This window comes from Symphalangus syndactylus, chromosome 11, assembly GCF_028878055.3.
Source record: "Symphalangus syndactylus isolate Jambi chromosome 11, NHGRI_mSymSyn1-v2.1_pri, whole genome shotgun sequence".
Classification (NCBI taxonomy): Eukaryota; Metazoa; Chordata; class Mammalia; order Primates; family Hylobatidae; genus Symphalangus; species Symphalangus syndactylus.
Window position 1 is genome coordinate 78,215,939 of NC_072433.2, and position 19,469 is coordinate 78,235,407.

At 35.9% G+C, this 19,469-nt stretch overlaps 1 protein-coding gene across 6 annotated transcripts in view; it reads left to right on the top strand.

Moving 5' to 3' along the window:
* The window catches only part of ADGRV1 (adhesion G protein-coupled receptor V1), a 598,696-nt gene that overhangs the window by 297,523 nt on the left and 281,704 nt on the right, over positions 1–19,469 (top strand). For all 6 annotated transcript variants that reach the window (XM_055297968.2, XM_063612214.1, XM_063612213.1 and 3 more), the window contains one exon: positions 5,118–5,218. In XM_055297968.2, coding sequence (XP_055153943.1) covers positions 5,118–5,218 — 101 coding nt within the window. The remainder of the gene's footprint in view (positions 1–5,117; positions 5,219–19,469) is intronic.

Consider the following 19,469-nt stretch of genomic DNA (forward strand, 5'->3'; position numbering starts at 1 on the left):
TTTTTTTCCCTCAGCTTTGTTTGTACGTTGTCTTAAGCTGGCTGTAGCAACTCTAAGCATCACACTAGCAATGTCCAGGCTTGCCAGGGGAAAAGCTCTTATTTGGGTCCAGTTTTAAAAGCAGTGAGAACTTTCCTAAAAGCCACCCAAAATGTTTTCCCTTGCGTCTTTTTGATCAGAATTATATTCTGTGTCCTTTCATAACTAGTCTGTGTCTTGGAGAAGATCCAGATAGAAATACAGAGAGACAAGCACTGAAAGAGCAGCAAGGATTTATCTTTCTGAACGTTGACCAGCAGTCCCTGACATATACTAGTTCATTGGTTGTTTTGTAGTGATGGTGGGAGTGAGGCAAGCGGGCGCAGGAGTTCCTACTATATTGCTCAGGCTGGTCTCTAAAACTTCTGGCCTCAAGCGATCCTCCTGCCTGAATCTCCCAAAGTGCTTGAATTACAGCTGTGAGTCACCACACCAACCTGATATACAGTAGTTTTAATAGATATTTGTTAAGTAAATAAATACACAGTATTGATCTGATGATATCCTCCAATAATGAGATGTATGTTTGCCGTGTGTCAAGTTCATACTTTCAAGTGCCATACCATATTTTTCTAGCCATTTTTAATAAAAATTATTTTATTTATTTATTTTGAGATGGTGTCTCTCTCTGTTGCCCAGGGTGGAGTGCAGTGGTGTGATCTTGGCTCATTGCAACTTCCGCCTTCTGGGCTCAAGCGAGTCTCCTGCCTCAGCCTCCTGGGTAGCTGGGATTACAGGCACCGTGCCTGGATAATTTAAAAAATTATTTTAAAATATGGCATATTCTTTCTTGCCTTCACTTAGGATAGTTTAACACAACACTCTCCAATAGAGTTTTCCAGGATGATGGGGATATTTTACAGTCTAGTATGGTAGCCACTAGTCACCAGTGGTGCCTGAGCCCTTGAAATATGGCTTATACAAGTGCAAAGCTGAATTTTTAAGTCTATTTCATTTTATTAATGAAAATTTAAATTTAAGGCTGGGTGCTGTGGCTCACGCCTTTAATCTCAGCACTTTGGGAAGCCAGGAGTTCAAGACCAGCCTGGGCAACGTAGTGAGACCCTGTCTCTACATAAAGTGAAAAAAAAAAAATTAGCCAAGAATGATGGCACATGCTGTAGTCCCAGCTACTCAGGTGGCTGAGACAGGAGGATTGCTTGAGTTCAGGAGTTCAAGGCTGCAGTGAGCTATGACCATGCCACTGCACTGCAGCCTGGGAGATTGAGCAAGACCCTGTCTCTTAAAAAATAATAATAATAATGAAAATTTAAACTTTAATACCCACATGTGACTAGTGGCTAGTGTATTGAATTGTGTTAAGTTCAACCACCCTGTTTATCTGGAGTCTTGTCTCCTGGCAACCTCACCGCTCTAGAATAACTCCTTTCCCCTAATACACAGAACTTTTATACTGTAAAATGCTTCGTACTGACTTTTGTTCATACTAGAAATCTTTTTTTTTTTTTTTTTTTTTTGAGACGGAGTTTCGCTCTTGTTGCCCAGGCTGGAGTGCAATGGCATAATCTCAGTTCATTGTAACCTCCGCCTCCAGGGTTCAAGCACTTCTCCTGCCTCAGCCTCCCGAGTAGCTGGGATTACAGGTGCTGGCCACCATGCCCGGATAATTTTTGTATTTTTAGTGGAGACGGGGTTTTGTGCCTTTAGCTTATTAGTAGCAGTAACCAAAAGGCATTATGCTGAGGAGAGAGTTGCAGAAACATGGGAATCAATAGTGATAAGCAACAAAAAGTAGAAAAAGTGACAAGCACAGCAGTTAGGTTGGTGCAAAAGTAATTGCAGTTTTTGAAATTAAAATTAATTAAAATTAGTTGCCAAAACCATCATTATTTTTGCACCAACCTAATACATCAGGTGGGATAATAAAAAAAAGCCTAAGCTAAAAAGCTAATAGTAGATTTAATAATGAAATAATGATAATTCGGTTTTATTTGGATTTATTTGTAGAGAAGGCAGACAGATAAACAGATAATTTATAAATATTTTAAGGAAAATTTCATGAGAAAATGTACTAATACTTGTCTTGTGAAGGAGTAAACTTATTTGGAAAGTATCTCTCATTCTTAAGTGATGCCAAGTAATAAAGATGTTTACAAACATATGTAATGTACATATGTAATTTATGTACGAACATTTCATATGTTTATATGCATACAAACTTTCAAATATTGTATAGATAGATAAGAGAATCTGTAGTCAAGTGTGATAATAAAAGACTTTAGCTGTTCTTTACTAATTAGATGTTCTTTTAGAACCGAATCTGTAATCTACATAGTGGTGGGAAAAAAAAGAAAAGGCAAATTACTCAATTAGCTGCTTGTTTTGTCTACATCATTGCCAAGAAATCTATTTTTTTAAAAAACTGTTCAGAGTATACCTTTAAGTAATACCTGGAATTGTGATACTTTATTTTTTAAAATTTTTATTTATTTATCTTTTCTTTTTTTTGGAGACAGAGTCTCGCCCATGCTGGATTGCAGTGGTGCGATCTTGGCTCACTGCAACCTCTGCCTCCAGGATTCAAGTGATTCTCCTGCCTCAGCCTCCCAGGTAGCTGGGACTACAGGTGCATGCCACCACGCCCGGCTAATTTTTTGTATTTTTAGTAGAGACAGGGTTTCACCGTGTTAGCCAGGATGGATGTGATCTCCTGACCTCGTGATCTGTCCACCTTGGCCTCCCAAAGTGCTGGGATTACAGGCGTGAGCCACTACGCCCGACTATACTTTATTTTTTAAAAAATCATTCTATTTAGAGTTATAACACTTTATGCTTTGTAATTTGCATATTTATATTAAGGATTTTAAATCAAAAAGTTTCTGCAATTAAAAAAATGATTTCTAAGTTTAAATAGATGTTAAATATAGCTATTTAATTTCAGATGAAAAAATAAAAGATAAGTATTTAGTATGTAGTGTCTTAGAAACCTGATAATTGAAATAATTATTTCTTTAAATTTTAGGTATTCAATACCCTCACCCAAGCCAGATGAGTTTCCCTAGACTAGGACCCAGCCTGTTTGAGGTTTTTAGCAATATTCTCCCCTAGGTAAAAAATGCATCTAGATAATTATGATGCATTATAGTTATAGGCTGGTAGAATCTCACCTATCTTCCTGCCACTGGCTTTGAATCCTGAACTGCCACCAGGTGTCATGCTAGCATTTTAATTGAAGCCTAATATACTTAATTAAATATTTCTGAGCTGGTCAAATTTAGTATACTAAATGTATATCATGAAACAGGAGTATAATAGAGCATTACTAAGTTAAAGGAAAAGGCTCTAAATAAGCTCTTCTTGTTCGCTAGAAAAAACAGTTGACTTGTGTATTTCTCGTTGCTCAGCACTAATTCCTTGCCTCACATTGTTATCATCTACCACAGTCAACTTATAGCAGAGCACATATTTGTGACCATATGCCTTAAAATGAAAAAGAAAACCTTGCAAAGCTTGCTTTAAAGTCAGTATATTACACACACACACACACACACACAGACACACGCATGCACACATACGTGCACAGGCATGCACATTCACACACTCAACTTAAGACTTGAATTTAAGCTGGCTTTTATCATCCTAGGAAATTCAAAGTATACATTACTTGAGTTCTGAGCATCGGCTCCAATAGTATATAGACTACCTAAGTCAAGATGCACAATATCTGGCATGATTCTGCAGTTTCTGAAGATAACACTCTGTACTTGTGTGGGTGGATTTTGAAGCCAGCCCCAAGACCTACACACTTGTTCCAGAACACCACATGGAAGCCTTCCCAAAAAACGGATTGCTCCAGATTTCTTGGCCAAATTTCTAGGCCGAAAGCCTTGACTAATGCAAAGCTTCCCTTGTTGTGGAGAGCCTTGTCTACCTTGTTAAAATATAAAAATATAACTCAAATGGTTTATCAAAAAGAAGTTATGAGAAAATGAGTCACAAGACCCCATGTGGACCTTTTGCAGACGCCCAGTCCACTTATGCCAACGTGCAGTGTATTCTGAAAGTTTGTTCCACAACTTCAAAAGAAAACAAGATGTTAAATGAGTGCAGTGCCTCTTGTTTATTAAGGAGGCACTGATATAACTAAATGAGGTTATGCATGCAAAGCACATGGCAAAGCAGTATACATATGTCAATTGCTGTTATGTTTCAGTAAGCCTTAGACGAAATAACCCTACTGAGAATAAGAGTGGGGTAAAAGCTTAAGTGAAAAACCAAATAGGTTATCATATGCAGCACATTTAAGTCTTAAAAGGCAGAAAATATTTTTAAAATATGTGTATACTCTGCCTTTAAAAATCTAACATTAAAAGAAGCTTATATGAATTGCAAGATAAAAGATTTGTTGGATTAGTGCTAAGGTTCTAACTATCCCCTTGAAGTAGTGTAAACAGGTGAATTCAAACAAACTCAAAGATAATAAGAATAATTTTCTTCATACAACTTAGAAATTTAAAAGTTTAAGTTAAAAGTCATTGTGGAGAAAATAGCACATTTTCTTCCTGGTTTGGGAATCCAGTAGTGCAAAGTTGCCTTTAAAATTCATAACTAACACTATTGTAACTACATAACTATTTCTAATAGATAAAAAAAGGGGTAATTACCAATCCTGAGTTTTGGTAGGACCATTCAAAATTTTATGACTGAAAAATCCTATTCACATCCCTGAATATTTCTATTTCCCCAAGCCACCTGTTCTTAGAAAGTTAGATTGCAATTTGATTCTTTCTTAAACAATAAAACTTGACTTCTGTAAATATAGAAAACCAAGGGCCTAATAAAGTTATTAATCTGCCTAATTAGTAATTTCTTTTTAGTGGAGAAGTGAACATGTAGATATTTATAGTTATCCATTGGGCTTAACTGATAAGTGTGAAAATCTCACTTGTCATGGAAAATGGAGTAGATTACAATTGCCATGCCATCTTTTCCAGAGGTACTGGGCAGAGGCAGGTGGCAGACCTGACATGTCTAGCTGCCCCCAAAGATTCTTCCTATGATGCTGTTAGAATTTTCATGGATTATTAAACCATATGTGGACTTTTTTGTTCCTACAGGTCTTTGCTTGGCTGTTCTTTCCCATGTCTTCTGTGCCAGGTACTCCATGTTTGCAGCTAAACTTCTGACTCACATGATGGCAGCCAGCTTAGGTACACAGGTAGGAGAGTGCTGGTATTTATGATTTATCGTGAGATGTTTGTGTTTCTTCTTCTTTGGTTCTTGAACTGAGTGTAAAAGTAAAGTTTAATCTCAGCTTAGTTGAAATAAACTTGTTTAGTTTTGCAGTGGAAGAGAATGGGGACAGGAGAGTCATATAACGAGAATCAGGCCTAAAATGCTTCTTTCTACAGAGAAGCACCTTAATATCATCGCTTACAAAAAAAATAGCTTCTTATCACAAAGCATCTTATTGTCAGCTAATATATGCTGAATGTATTTGTAATTCATATATACATTAAAATTAACATATTTTATTAATCTGTTTGAAATATGCTGTGTTATAAATTCTTTATGTTTAGGGCATTAAGATGATATAAACTTTTAAAGCATCTGGATACTATGTATTGTTTCTTATAATAGTTTGATAGAACATTTTCTTTTGAAAAATCAGTTTTCTATGGTAGAAGAAACTGTGAAAAACAATGACTTATTAGCACACAATGTAAAGTATTTAGTTTAAAGCACCGTGTAAAGCACAGAAACTAGAATAAAAGATGAAATTAGATGCTTTTTCTATCCATATGGTGTTTATAGTCTAGAAAAGTAGATGTACATATAAATAACTATAATTCAGTGTGATGTGTGAACATAGACCATTTGCAAACTACTCTGTGAAAATAGATGAAGGCTTAATTCATTTTTTTCATTTTTCTCTGAAGGTCAAGAAAGTCTTCATAGAGGAGATGATATTGAGCTGGGACTCAAATGAGTGAAAATTCAGTTTGTTGTTAAGGACTAAAAAGGGCCTAGACATTTATATACACAAAGGAAAAAAAGCATTACCACTTCTACTTTAAGGCTGAAATTATAGATCCAGGCAGAAAGAATATTCTGTATAGTGCTCTTATTGAGATAATTTTTAATATTGTTTTATAAAATTAAAAAATCCCACTTTTCTGGATGGGGAGACACTTCTGCAATACAGACAGTACTCTATTGATTGGGTGCTGGTCATATGTGTGTATTCAATTTGTGTGTATTTATTGTGCTGTGGACATGATTTGCATAGTTTTTTAGAATGCTAAAGTGCATTTATTGAACTCTGGATAGAACTTGAAAAAAAATAGCATTTGTGGAGGAGCTGAAATATAAAATGGAAAATTATCTTAAACATTGGGATTCTGTCACCCTTTTTTGTTCTAGGAGTGAAAATGACCTGTAAATTCCATAACTCTATTTTTCAGGGAATAATTAAGTGCTGGATTCTAAGCAGAGGTCTCTGATTGGGTTTTTAAAGGCTCTATGAGCTATGAGAAGTAGCAGTGGTTACCAAAGGGGCTTGCTTTGAATTTCACAAGGCTATTTATATTGCCTTTGTAACCTGCCTTAGCTGTCTGATCTCGCCTTTGCTTCTTGAATCTAAGATCTTAGAAAACCCGCCTTCCATAATTAGAGTTTACTTGGCTTTATTCACCACCCACTCTGGTGATTTTTTGGCAGCAGAATTTGTACAAGACTTAATTATAGCACTATAGAATTACAGACAACTCTTCAGTGTCCTAGCAGACAAATTTGCTCTTGTCTAGGGATGTGAAAGACAAAACCAGGATTTCTATGTTGGAGCACTGACTTTTGATTCATATTGTACTTAACATTGATTTTGGACAAAACGGTTAGTCTTATCCATGTTTTTCAGTATATTTTTAGAATAAATGAAACAATGTGGCATGAAAAATCATGTAATGTATGACTTGTGACATGAAATAACTAAAAAAGTATTTTCATAGCTCATTTTTGGCAGGAGGAATCGGTATGTTATTGATAGAAAATAGTTTATTTCAAAATGCTTTATCTACTTAGATTTAACAATACCCTCTGAGTTAAGAAGAATAGTTATCTCCCTTAAAACCTTTTAGTTAAGGCTTTAAAAAATTCCTAGACCCCCCAAAACAAGAAGCTGACTACAGTAAGTTGGGCCCCCACCCTATCTAAATTTTAAAGTCATGTTTATAGCTCCAGTTATAGAATCTTGCCAACAGGAGTTATTACAGTTCCAGCCTTGGATCTTTCAATTGGGGTCCGCTGTAAATGTTATATTGTCATTTTTGGAGGTTAAATTAACTGTAGAGAAGTCTTAAAAAAATACAGGCTTGGCCTGTGGTTTTTTAGCTAAGAGGGAAAATTCTATAGCTGACCTAGAGTGTTTGAGTTGTGAATACTTTGCAGACAAGTCTGCCAAGACCATTCATTTTTCAAATCTTTATTAATGAACTAGGACTAAGTAGAATGGCTTTTGTGGAGAAGGAAAGAATGGAAATGTGATAGTCCTGGACTTCCTTTTGGAGCAGTGTGGTATAATGGGTCCGTGAATCAGAAAGTCAGGAAAATATGCTCGTCCAGCTCTACTTTCTACTTCTAGAAATATGTAGACTATTACAACTACAATTTATTGTGTATGTGTACATATATATATATATATGTATATTCATGATTGGAGGAATATAGATACAAATCCAAAGATTATTCCTGCTTTAAAAATCAAGATTCTGCTTTTATCTGGAATTTGTCATTATAGCACCCTTTTGAATCATTGACTATAAAATACCAGTAGGTGGCAGTAGAAGATTTATTTTTCTCCCTTAAATTTTCAGTCTCTCTTCAGCCATGATGGCGTTCAGTAAAAAACTTGAGAGATGCTTTCATAGTACTTCTTTAACTGCCCAAGAGGGTATTTGCAGCATAGCAAATACACATTTGTGGTTTCCTACCTTTTTCTTTTTATCCTCTTTATTCAGAATTTAATTAAATGCAAATGTACCATAAGAAAGATTGTACTCCACTGGCTTTGAATATATCTTTCTACTGCTTATATATGTTTAAATTCAGGGACATAAAATTACTTTCATCATTATATTTATGAGCATTAAGTGTGTTATTGATACAGAAAAATGTTTTTATTATGTCACAGAAGCTTTGAGATAAAGGTCTCTATTTTCAGTTTATCAAAAAATATACATATTTCTTCAATACTAAGTTATTTTTTCTCACTTATATAAATGAAAATGATTAAATGGCAAGAAATTGTGGGGCTCTTCAAGTATGATGTGAAAAAACAGCAAACAAATTTTCATGGTATTGGGTGATATTTCTGAGAAAAACATCTAATTATATCTTTGGGATTTTTATCTTTGAATCACATTGCCAACCCATGTGTGCCCTGATAAGGCTGGTAAACAACTAGTGACAAAGGGCAAGTTTGCAGTTCAGGGTTCTCAGTTCTAGAGGTTCTGTCAGGAAAAGCAATCCTCCAAATCTAAAAAAAGAACAGAAGTTTCCTCATAGAAAACATGATGATAAGATAGAACTGTATTTACTCTGATTAATAATACTTAACAAGGGAAAATATTTGTTTTTCTTCTCTATGGTTTGTTATTTGTACAGCATAAACACATTTTCTGAAACTAAATAGCAAATTCATCTAGAAATGTGTATAAGTCCGTACATTTACCAGCAAGACTATAGCTTAGGGGCCTATTCTCTGGAATTTAAAAAAGTTGGACTGTTACTGTCTTTCGTCCACTTTCTCATTCTGCAACATTTTGGGATGTCATTTTGCGATGTCCTGTTTCCCAGGGAGGATCCCACTCAGACAGCCTTGAGAAAAGATTCTGCTTTAATCTGGAATTATGTCATTCTCGCTTTGAGTATCTAGCATCTTTGGGAATCTTTGTGCATGACTAAAGGCAGAAGTCCAGTGTGACTTCCCAAATGCTGGCTCCTTCTGGATACTATGAATCCTGGTTTCTGTTCCAGCAGCTTGTGCTGTTTTGTTGAGATTGCCAACTCAAGAAAGTCATTGTGTGAGTAAGGCTTGAAGACACATATGTAACAAGCATATTTTAATCAACCGAAGCAGAGTAAGATAGAGATGGTAAAATGTTCATTAGTCAGAACAGAATTTTCCTTAGTTGGAAGTTTTTGTTAATCACTTACTAACCAGAATATCCTTTGTTATTTCTGCTTTTTTGCTGAATAAAAAAGTATGTAAGTGCTTAAGTACAAGGATCAAAATTAAATCTTGCTTTGAAGATTAGGAAATTGAGAAGCAGAGGGTCATTTTTCAGTAGAACATTTATGATTATATGTTAGTGGGGATATAAATGGATCAAGAAAGTAGCAAGGAAAGTGTTTCCTAAACTTCAATGCAGGCATCTTGTTAAAATTCAGATAGCGCATCAGTGAGTCTATGGTGGGTTTCCAGATCCTACTTGTTAAGGTATTAGATTAGCTATGTTATGACCCCAAAACATCTCTGGTTGTTGTTGTTGCCGCTACTGTTGCTGTTATTATTATTATTAAATCCATATAATCAAGCTATTTTTCTTAGTATGAAATTTTATTTAAGAAATCCCATTAATTAATTTTTTTAGTTTCATTTCAAATATTATTGCCTTTAAAACGACTGCACACTTGTATCTTTCCCTCATTAATGAAAGGCTGCTGCTGTGTCCTTCTGATTTTTTTAATTTCTTTTTTCTAAGAAAGGGAAAGGTCCTTAGGCAAGTGGACTAAGAGATAATTTAGAGTATGAACAAGGCCTTTATTCTAGTCATTCTCTTAGCATTTGACAATTTGTAAAACTTCTCAATGTTGTTTTGGACATAAAATAAACTACTAGAAAGAAGATATAACTAGTTCCCCTACCCCAAGTTCATTCTTTTCTACCAAGAGCTTATAGGTGCCCTCCCCCCACTACAATGGTATTGAGTATGTAAGCCTTTTTTTTTTTTTTTTGTACAATTAACTGTATTTAACTGTGTCTTTATGTAGAGACTGGGGTATTTAACTGTATCTTTTCTTCATGTAGAGATTAGTTTGGTGAATATGAATAAAGACATTCTGCACACAGATATGAATATACATTTAAGTTGAATTTATTAAACTATTTGATTCAATTTAGGTATGCTCAATAGTATGGTGAAAATATTATTACATTCATGACTGAGTGACCATTCAACATTCAATTGTGAAATTAACCAAAAAATCGAGCAAACCCTCATCTCAGGTCAAGACCACTATTCATCCAGCAGTTTGACCACTTCCATCTCATCTATCATATGCACAATATTGAGATGGTGCAATGAGAAATACCAAGCAAGATGCACACACACACACACGAAGTGTGTAAATAATACCCTAAAACACTAACCTCATAGTAAGAACCAAGTATACACAGAGAAAAAAATCTCTTCCTCTGTAGTACTACATAGGCTGAGAATAAGGGATCCCAGTTTGCAAAGTCTCTGTGGAGGAAATGGAATCTGACCTGGTTGTTGAAGAATGTATAAGATTTGAAGACTTGGAATGTGACACATTCTAGGCAAGGAAAAGAACAAGAACAAAGACATCAAAGTTATAGTGATCCTGGCTGCTTTCACTTGAGTAAGGCTTGCAGATCCCACAGAGAAATAGTTAAGTTTTGACTGCAGGTGAGGCAGCTTCCCATTGTGTGAGAACCATGAGGAGTTACAGAGTCACCAATGGAGTTAGTCCAAAAAGTCACAGTATGAAAGGAGTGTTTTTAAGGATTAATCTGGCAATGAAGGATTAAAGGAAAAATGGACTAAAGAAGGTAAGAGGCTCTAATTAGGGAGAGTAGAGAGGTTGGGTGGACCGCTTTTACCAATATCCGATTAGGATGGGTTCTGAGCTTAGACAGTGGTAATGGCAATGAGAATTCAAAGGAAGGAATAAGGACTAATAAAAATATCTTATTTTGCTTTATTAAATTTCTGCACTTTCTTGTTGTCTGTCTTTAAATCAATAAAAAAGCCACATTGCAAATTTTATTTACTAAACATTAATGTAATATTTATTACATATTACAGGAGGTAGGGATTATGAGGTAGGTATTAATATTATTCTTATTTTACAGATTAGGAAATTATGACATAAAGAGTTTAGTTACTTGCCGTAGGTCACATAGTAGTAAGTAACAGAACTAGTATTTGAACACAGCAACCAGCCTCCAGTCTTTTTTGAAACTGCTATACTAAGTTGCTTCATAAATGAGGAATTAATGAAATTTACTCTGTCACCAAATGAGAGAGAAGATTTTTAAGGTGACTGTGAAACTAGTGGTTTCATTTGACTTAAATAGGAAAGTGGAAAGGTTTAATAATTGGAGAGTGATATGTGCAATTTTGAGCATGAGGGGTTTAAGGCTTCCATAGCATGGAGATTTAGATGTTACCTACATAAGTGTAGAGCTTCTTGACACTTTAAAATAGGTTCTCTGAGATAGGTTGGGTAGAAACCTGTGTATATAGAATACGTATAGCTAATGTCATTAAGGGCTGGGCTTTGTGGCACTGAATTTAGTGATTTACACATATTGCATTATTTACTCTAACAACAACCAGATGAGGTGGGTACTGTTATCATCCCTAAAGAGACTAAGAGATATTCAGTTACCTACCCTAACCTACATAAGTAGAACATTGAAGGAGGAAGAATTTGAAGCCAGATGTTGTCTGGCTCCAAAACTCACGTATTTAGAGACCACGCTATGTGGAATGAGAAGGATCACTACAAGAGATTGGAAAATGTTAAAGTTTTTGAAGCCAAAGAAGGAAAAAGGTTTCAAATGGAAGGATTTGAGCATCATGAGGAGATTAGTCCTCAAATTTGGCAAGAACAAGGTCCCTGGAAACTTGGAGAGAGATGATGAAAATTAGAAAAGGTTAAAGAGCAAATGGATAGGAAGAAAATGGATGCGGCTATCAGACCACACCTGTGAAGTTTGTCAATGAAAGAAGAAGGCAATCAAAGCACAGGAAGTGGGGAACAATTCTGGTGGCTCTGATCATAGGTTTGCTGCAGGGAATCTGGCCCCTGGGGCTGCCACCCAAGGGGCAGGTCTCCCCCATCTCCTCCACTGGTATTTTCTTTCCTTTAAAGAGAACTTCTGTTGAAGTTTGTTGAAAGGGTAATAGGAATTAGTAAGTTTCTTTTTGATCCATGTGTTTATATGTTGTGATTAATTTGAATTTTTTAGTTCTAGGCAAGTGACTCCCTGCTAGTGTACCTAACCTAATCACCTTATATCTAGGAGAAAGTTAGAGCTCTAGTTTGAGCTTTCTTTTTCCATTTCTTGAATCCAAATTTCTGTGATGGCCTTATATTTTTGGTATTGTTACTATTGAACTTTATGTAAACTTGCAATCAATCATGAAACAAATTTATAATTAGCAATTATCAAATAATTATATAAGTCATTCTACAACCAAAAATATTACTATTATGCTATTCACAAGTGTGTGCTTTGGAGGATTACAATGATTTTGGTACTCAAAATAGAGTGAAATTTGCATATTAAGCTATTGAATTCCCCAAAAAAAGTTATTTTATTTTTGCTTTCTTTTTATTTAAGGCTACATTTTCCTTTATGTATCAAATTTGTCTTTCTTAAAGTCTCTTAATAATAAAATCGAATTCCTTTTCCTCAACAAGCTTTGAAAATTCAGCTCAAATAGACTGTTCTCACTAAATTGAAAATAAGTGGACACTGAAGATACAAAAATAGTATCATGGTCACAATACTGGGAAATTCAGACTTTCCCAAGTGCTGAAGTAGCAAAGCAACAGAAAGAGTGAGTAATATTCTGAATGAGGCTACAGTGACATTATCATGTTTGCAACATAGCTTTTGTTACTAGGAAAATTTGTGAGGCAAATCCAGACTTTACCAAAAAATACCAGTTTGGAACCTTTTATTACAGCTTCAGTAACATAAACTATCCTTGACCTTTAAAAGCCTTACTTCCTTAATGTCCCTGACTAGGCAAAAGCAACATATGAAAAAAGTTGTTTTTATGAATATTTAATGAGAGCTCTAAAGAACTGTAACAAATATGGAGCTTAGGGGGAAGTGTCTCAGTTTTGGAATTAGAGAGACTGATGGGGTAACATCTGTCAACTACAGTGGAAAAAATCACTAGGAAAATAATAAGAATGCCTGATTTGCAGCATTGTTGAGAAGATACATAGTGGATCATGTTCAAATGCCCAAGACACAAGATCCGGGGAAGGAGATTTCAGAAGAGGAGGGCAAGGAGGATTCCTGCCACCTCACAACATGCAGAGGCCCTTCAGGTTCTGCCCTGAGTTGAACACTGAATCCTGAGCCCTGAGCCTGCTTTTCTGTGCTTCAGGTTTTCTTAAATCAGCTGCAAGGGAGGGGAGAATTTGGGGCCCCATCCTTTTTCAGTAATTGGCTCTGTCAAGCCTGTAACTGTGCCTCTCATTGTACTATAGATAGTGTAGACCATGAAATTTGTTTCCATTGGTCTGCATTATCTGTAGTAGACATCATCAGTAATTTTGTTTATAGTTTTTAAGTAAGAGTTTTTGTTCCCTAATCTGAGTATTTTCTAAGTGTTTGTGTCCTCATTGCTTGTGTTGAATTGTTATAACCTTAAAAATTGGATATATATAATATGCGTGCCTATCTAGAAAATTATATATATGGTGTGAGCTTGTGTGTGTGTGTGTGTGTGTATACATTTGAAATCTGAAATAGACCTATATTTTAAAATACAGAGACACTTGGCTCCATAGCTAAAGGGCTAGAACACTGGTCTTGTGAAAATACAGAGACACTTATTTAATGAAACAATACTGCTAAGGACTATGATAAGCACTTGATAAGTTAATTCCAGCACTCTATGGCATAGTCAGTATATGTATTATTGCCTCTGCATTGTGTGTAAGAAATCTGAGACACTAAACAATTCTGTGACTTGCCCCAGGTCTCAGATCAAATAAGTCTATCTCCAAAAGGTGTTTCCATTACTCCTTCTCCACCCCTTTACAGAGGAGCCCTCAGAGACCCCGGTAGCACTTTTTCCCTCCACTTCTGTGGAGCCTAATAGCATGGTCTTCTTGCAGACAGTTTTAACATTTACTCTATTACTATACTAAACATGCTAGTAGACTTCTCTTTAGTTTCCTTTGTAACTCTGTGAAATCTTGCTTCCTTCTGTGAAACTTTTAAATGAGTGGTCCTTACAAAATTGGTTTTTAGATTTACATTGACCTCAACCCCAGGAAGTTGTGTCTCCTGAGCTTTATCTGCTTGCTGTACCAACCGAGTGCCTTTTATGTAGTTGCCTACCTGCCTAGCTGAGCTTTAAGCTCCCAAGGGAAGAAACTGTTCTTTTTTATATATCACATCCAATGCCAAAAGGTAAAAGACCAAAATAATATCAGTCATAAAGACAGAGCAGCCTTTCCTATAGGCTGGTTGTGTGCAGTCTAGAACTGCCTTTCTGGCAGAGCCCTATTTGGATACCAGCTTCCGGGAACATACACTCTGTATTCTGCCAGGAGTGGGGAGGAGCTTGGTTTCAGGCACTATGTTTTGATTGTAAGGGCGAATGTTATTGCCAAACTGAAACACATCTCAAATATCAACAACCGAGTGAGTTTTGTGGTCACGTTTCATCTGTAGATGATGGCATGTGCAAGTGATTTTATGGGGTTTGATGTGGAAACTATGAGAAATTCCACAACTCCAGAGTGCACCTGTAAGCCCCAACCCCCTATTTATTCTTGCTCTTCTGCAAGACAGAGATCAAGGTTGAATGAAAATCTTTGAGTACAAATTCTCAATTTTTGCATTTTTTAAAACTTTTAAAGTATAGATTTCTTTAAAAAAATGCTCAGAGAAAAAATTTAAAAAGCCAGGCATGGTGGTGCACACCTGTAGTCCCAGCTACTCTAGAGGTTGAGGAAGGAGAATTGCTTGAGCCTGGGAGTTGGAGGCTGCAGTGGGCTGTGATCGCACCACTGCACTCCAGCCTGGGCAATAAAGACCTTGTCTCTTAAAAAAAAGGGGAAAAAAAAAACCTTAGTTAACCATATTTGGGAATTAAATGCTTTTCTACTCTCTGTTTTTTGGGTTTATCCCATTTGTGATCCCTTCTCTCAATTGTCACCATTATCTTGCTCACCTAAGCCACCTTTCTTTTATGGACTCCAAACTCTTCCCCATGGTTTTAACCTGACCCCTTTCTCCATAATCTGTTCTCCTCTCAGCAGCAGGAGTGGTCCTTTTAAAGATCAAGTGGACTCTAATCATTTTCCCTAAAACTCTTTGGTGTCTTCCTATTGCACTTAACAGAGGGACTCTGACTTCCATCTCCCTCAGGATCAGTCTCTGCCCGTTCTCTGATCTCATCTTTTACCACCTCCCCATTCACCCAGCACAGCCACAGTGGGCACAGTTCTTTAAATATGCCCAGCTTCTTCTTGTCCTACATCTTGTGTTCTAGTTAATACCTAAACCTGGAAAGTTCTGCTCCAGTGTTTTACTCATCCGTATTTCCATTTATACAGCATTGACTCGCTCAACTCTTATGTTACCACCTCAGAGTGGCCTCCCCAAGAAGACCCACCCCTACGGTGTCTCATCACTGCTATATTTATTCATATCATATATCAATATCTAAATTTTCTTATTCATGTATTGTATTCTGTCCCCTTTTCCTCTTTCTACTTCTAGAATGTCAACTCCATTAGATCAGGAATTGCCTGTCTTGTTCATTGCTGTTTCTAGCACTCATCAAAAGCTTTTTGGCTCATACTAGATTTTCAATTTAAAAAAACTGGTTAAGGCTGGGTGCGGTGGCTTATGCCTGTAATCCCAGCACTTTGGGAGGCCGAGATGGGCGGATCACGAGGTCAGGAGATCGAGACCATCCTGGCTAACACAGTGAAACCCTGTCTCTACTAAAAATACAAAAAATTAGCCGGGCATGGTGGCATGCACCTGTAGCATCAGCTACTTGGGAGGCTGAGGCAGGCGAATGGCGTGAACCCGGATGGCGGAACTTGCAGTGAGTGGAGATCGTGCCACTGCACTCCATCCCGGGCAACAGCAAGACTGTATCAAAAAAAAAAAAAAAAAAAAAAAAAAAAAAGCTGGTTAAATAAGAAAAACAGTGAAGTTAAAAGAAATCTTAGGCTTTCTTATAAACAGCATTCTTGGCAATCTGAAACTAACCTATCACCATTTTCTCATGAAAATAAGCACTTCCTATATTCTCAATTCCTTAAAGCAAAACAAAACCAGAAATGGGTATGGGGCACATGCCTGTTATCCCAGCTACTGGGAAGGCTGAGGCTAGAGGATCCCTTGAGTCCAGGAGTTTGAGCCTGCAGTGAGCTATGATTGTGAGCTATGATTGCACCACTGCACTCTAGCCTGGGAAACAGAGCAAGACCCTGAATTTAAAGCCAGAATTTTAAAGAAGAAATTATTCATATTCTTAAATGTAATCTGTAGTGATCTACATCTTTTATAAACAAATTGTATTATAATTCTCGGTTTATAATTTAAATGTGTTCAATGCAGAATTAATTTTCCCAGAAAAAAAATGCTTATAAAGAGAAGTCAAGATCTCAAGCCAGCCACCAAAGCTTATTTGACTCTTAATCTGTCTGACTGTTCTGGATCCTAATTGAATTTGTAACTTCTCTTCATGTTAAAATGCATTCTGATTTCTAATTGGGAACTTCAAGAAAACCCATACTGCTCCCACAGCCTCTGTTATATGGCTTTTCTTCCTTCAAAAGTCTATAGAAGCAGACTACAAGGAAACCAGGTGGTGGTGGGTCAGGAAAGGTGAGATGGAGGGAAAGAGGGAGACTTCTGGAAACTAGCTTCCTGGGTCAGGTAGGTGCTTCTGCAAGTAAGTTGGATAGCAAATGGTAAGGTTTCTGAAACTTGTGGTCACAGAGCATGCAAAGAGAATTGGCTCTTAAAGCAGCTTTAGTAACTTATTAAGAAGCAAGGTTGGAGATGAGAGAACAATTATTGGAGTACAGAAAAAGTTTTCCTAAGTAATGTCTGTGTTCCAAAGGAATGAAATTTTGTGTTAAAATTTAGATACTCCAAGATAGATAATAACTAATTGTAAACCTAATTTTAATAGTGTTAACTAGTAAATGTCTATAGTGCCAAAATAATTAAAATGGGCCATTAAAATACGGCTATAAATATCAAGGTTATTATATTGTTAGTATGTCGAAATTGAGAAATGAAATACCCCAGCATACTGCAAGATGTCTAGACATAATGAGCAATCCTGTCATGTTTAGGTCATGTTTATAATTGTGATTAATCTACTCTTAGTTTCTGAGTTTATTGCATCTGATACCACACTCCAAAAGCCTTTTAACCTATGAGTAGTTGAAAGCAGTCATTACAATGCCTGGTATTTTGTAAATAAATGGATTAATAAGATATAACAATCACAAATCCTAATCCCCTTCTCAGAAATATTTAAAAAAATTAAAATCTTTGCATTTAAGGAGCATGGTTTTGTACCTGGGAAATCTTTAAATTAAATTGTTGGTTTAACTTTTGGAACACTTTTAAAGTGTTCAATTAAATATTTATTTTAGAAGGGCAATATAAGCATTTACAATTATATAAAAATATCCATGTAGGCACTGTTAACACAGTTTCTTCACTTCACAGGGGTACAAAGGCTGCAGGCATCTAAGAGATTAACCCCAGGAAGCCAGAGTAGCTGAATTGCCAGTGTTTTAACTCAGTTTTTGGTTATCATTATTGTTAACTCACTAGATACTCGTGAGACTCCATTAAAAAATGCCCTTGTATTATACAAACAATCCACACTTCAGCAACCTTTCACTCCAAGATTAGGAATTGCTCTTTGACAACCTTTGTCAGGGTTAATTATTGAAGACTTTTGTGTGAATATGGGAAAGTCAGATGAGGTCAAGCAAGTCTGTCTACCACCTCCTGTTTGAGTCTTAAAGTAGCAGAAAAATATATTTATTCTCCAGGTAATGAAAAGAAGACCTTTTCTGAAAATTTTGTTGAAGCACAATTTAAATTTATCTCATGTTTGCAGTTAATCATTCATTGTTCCCATTCTCCAACTATTTAGTGTCATATGTACTATGACACAGTAATGTCATATTATGTAATATGTAGTAATTACATCGTAAAAGACATAAGTTAGACCCTCAAGTAATTTACCATCTACCAAGAGGGTAATGAAGAAGTAAAGAGATGAATACAATAGAATGGTGTAAGCATATGATAGTCTGTACAGCATATAGTGGGAACCAAAAAAGAGTTATTAATTCTATCCAGGTTGAGGAGTGGAGTCAGGAAAATCTTATAGAGATAAAAATGCTTAGCTGCCTTGAAAGATGAGATGTCTTCACCAGGAAGAATCTACATATAATTAAAAGACAGACATTAGTGAAGGCAGAGGAATGGGCGGTATCTGGCAGGATTAGTGACGCAAAAAGGATTGCTCTACCTTGGATTATGTTCTGTTTAGTTTGCAAGGAATCTGGGTTGGTTCAACTGGTTAAGAGCTGATGGTGAGGAAAGGAGAGCTACTCCTGGGCAGACCTGTTGGAAAAGAATAGTCGCCAGACCGGAGCAGAACTGATGTATGGAGAAGCAACAGAAAATGATAATTTTTTTGGATAAGAATTTGGGTTCCACAGGTACATTTTAGTGTTTCACAAGCATTTTTTTTGAAATGTGTTAACTTGCCTAATCTGAAAAGGCTGAAGTATCTAGTTCTGTACTACTGCTTATGGAGAAATGGAAAGTTTCTGTCTGTCTGTTAGGCATCAGTAGGGTTTCAGTGTGTTTTTTTGTTTTTTTTTTTCATTTAATGTCTCTCACAAATTTCATATTTTAAAGAATAATTCCTCATAACATCCCCCAGTGAACCCTTTGTGATTAGTTTAAGTGAAGAGATAGGAAAAAATAATCAGGTATAAGGTATATTTTTTCAATGTTTTTTCTTTTTTTAATGTTATTTCAAACACAATTTACTGCTATCACATATTAAAGACTCACAAGACATAAATCAATATACCTTTACCTTTTGAAATATTTAAATTTATGTAAAAATATTAACACTACCTCTTATATGCCCTTTCATGAAATTCAGAAAAAAAAATGAAACTATTAAAACTGCAGCTGCATGACTATGGAAAATAAATCATGTGTATAGTTTCTGTGATATTACCCTTTGTGAATTTGCTATTGAATTCATATTCTTGAGGTAAAGATAGAGTTCAGACCTTAGAAAAATACAGTGAAAATGCCACAGGAAAATATTTGTGGTGTTGTTTAAAATTCAGCGTGTGTAACTCTTTTCTAGGTTATTAATAGGCTTGGGAAAAACAAT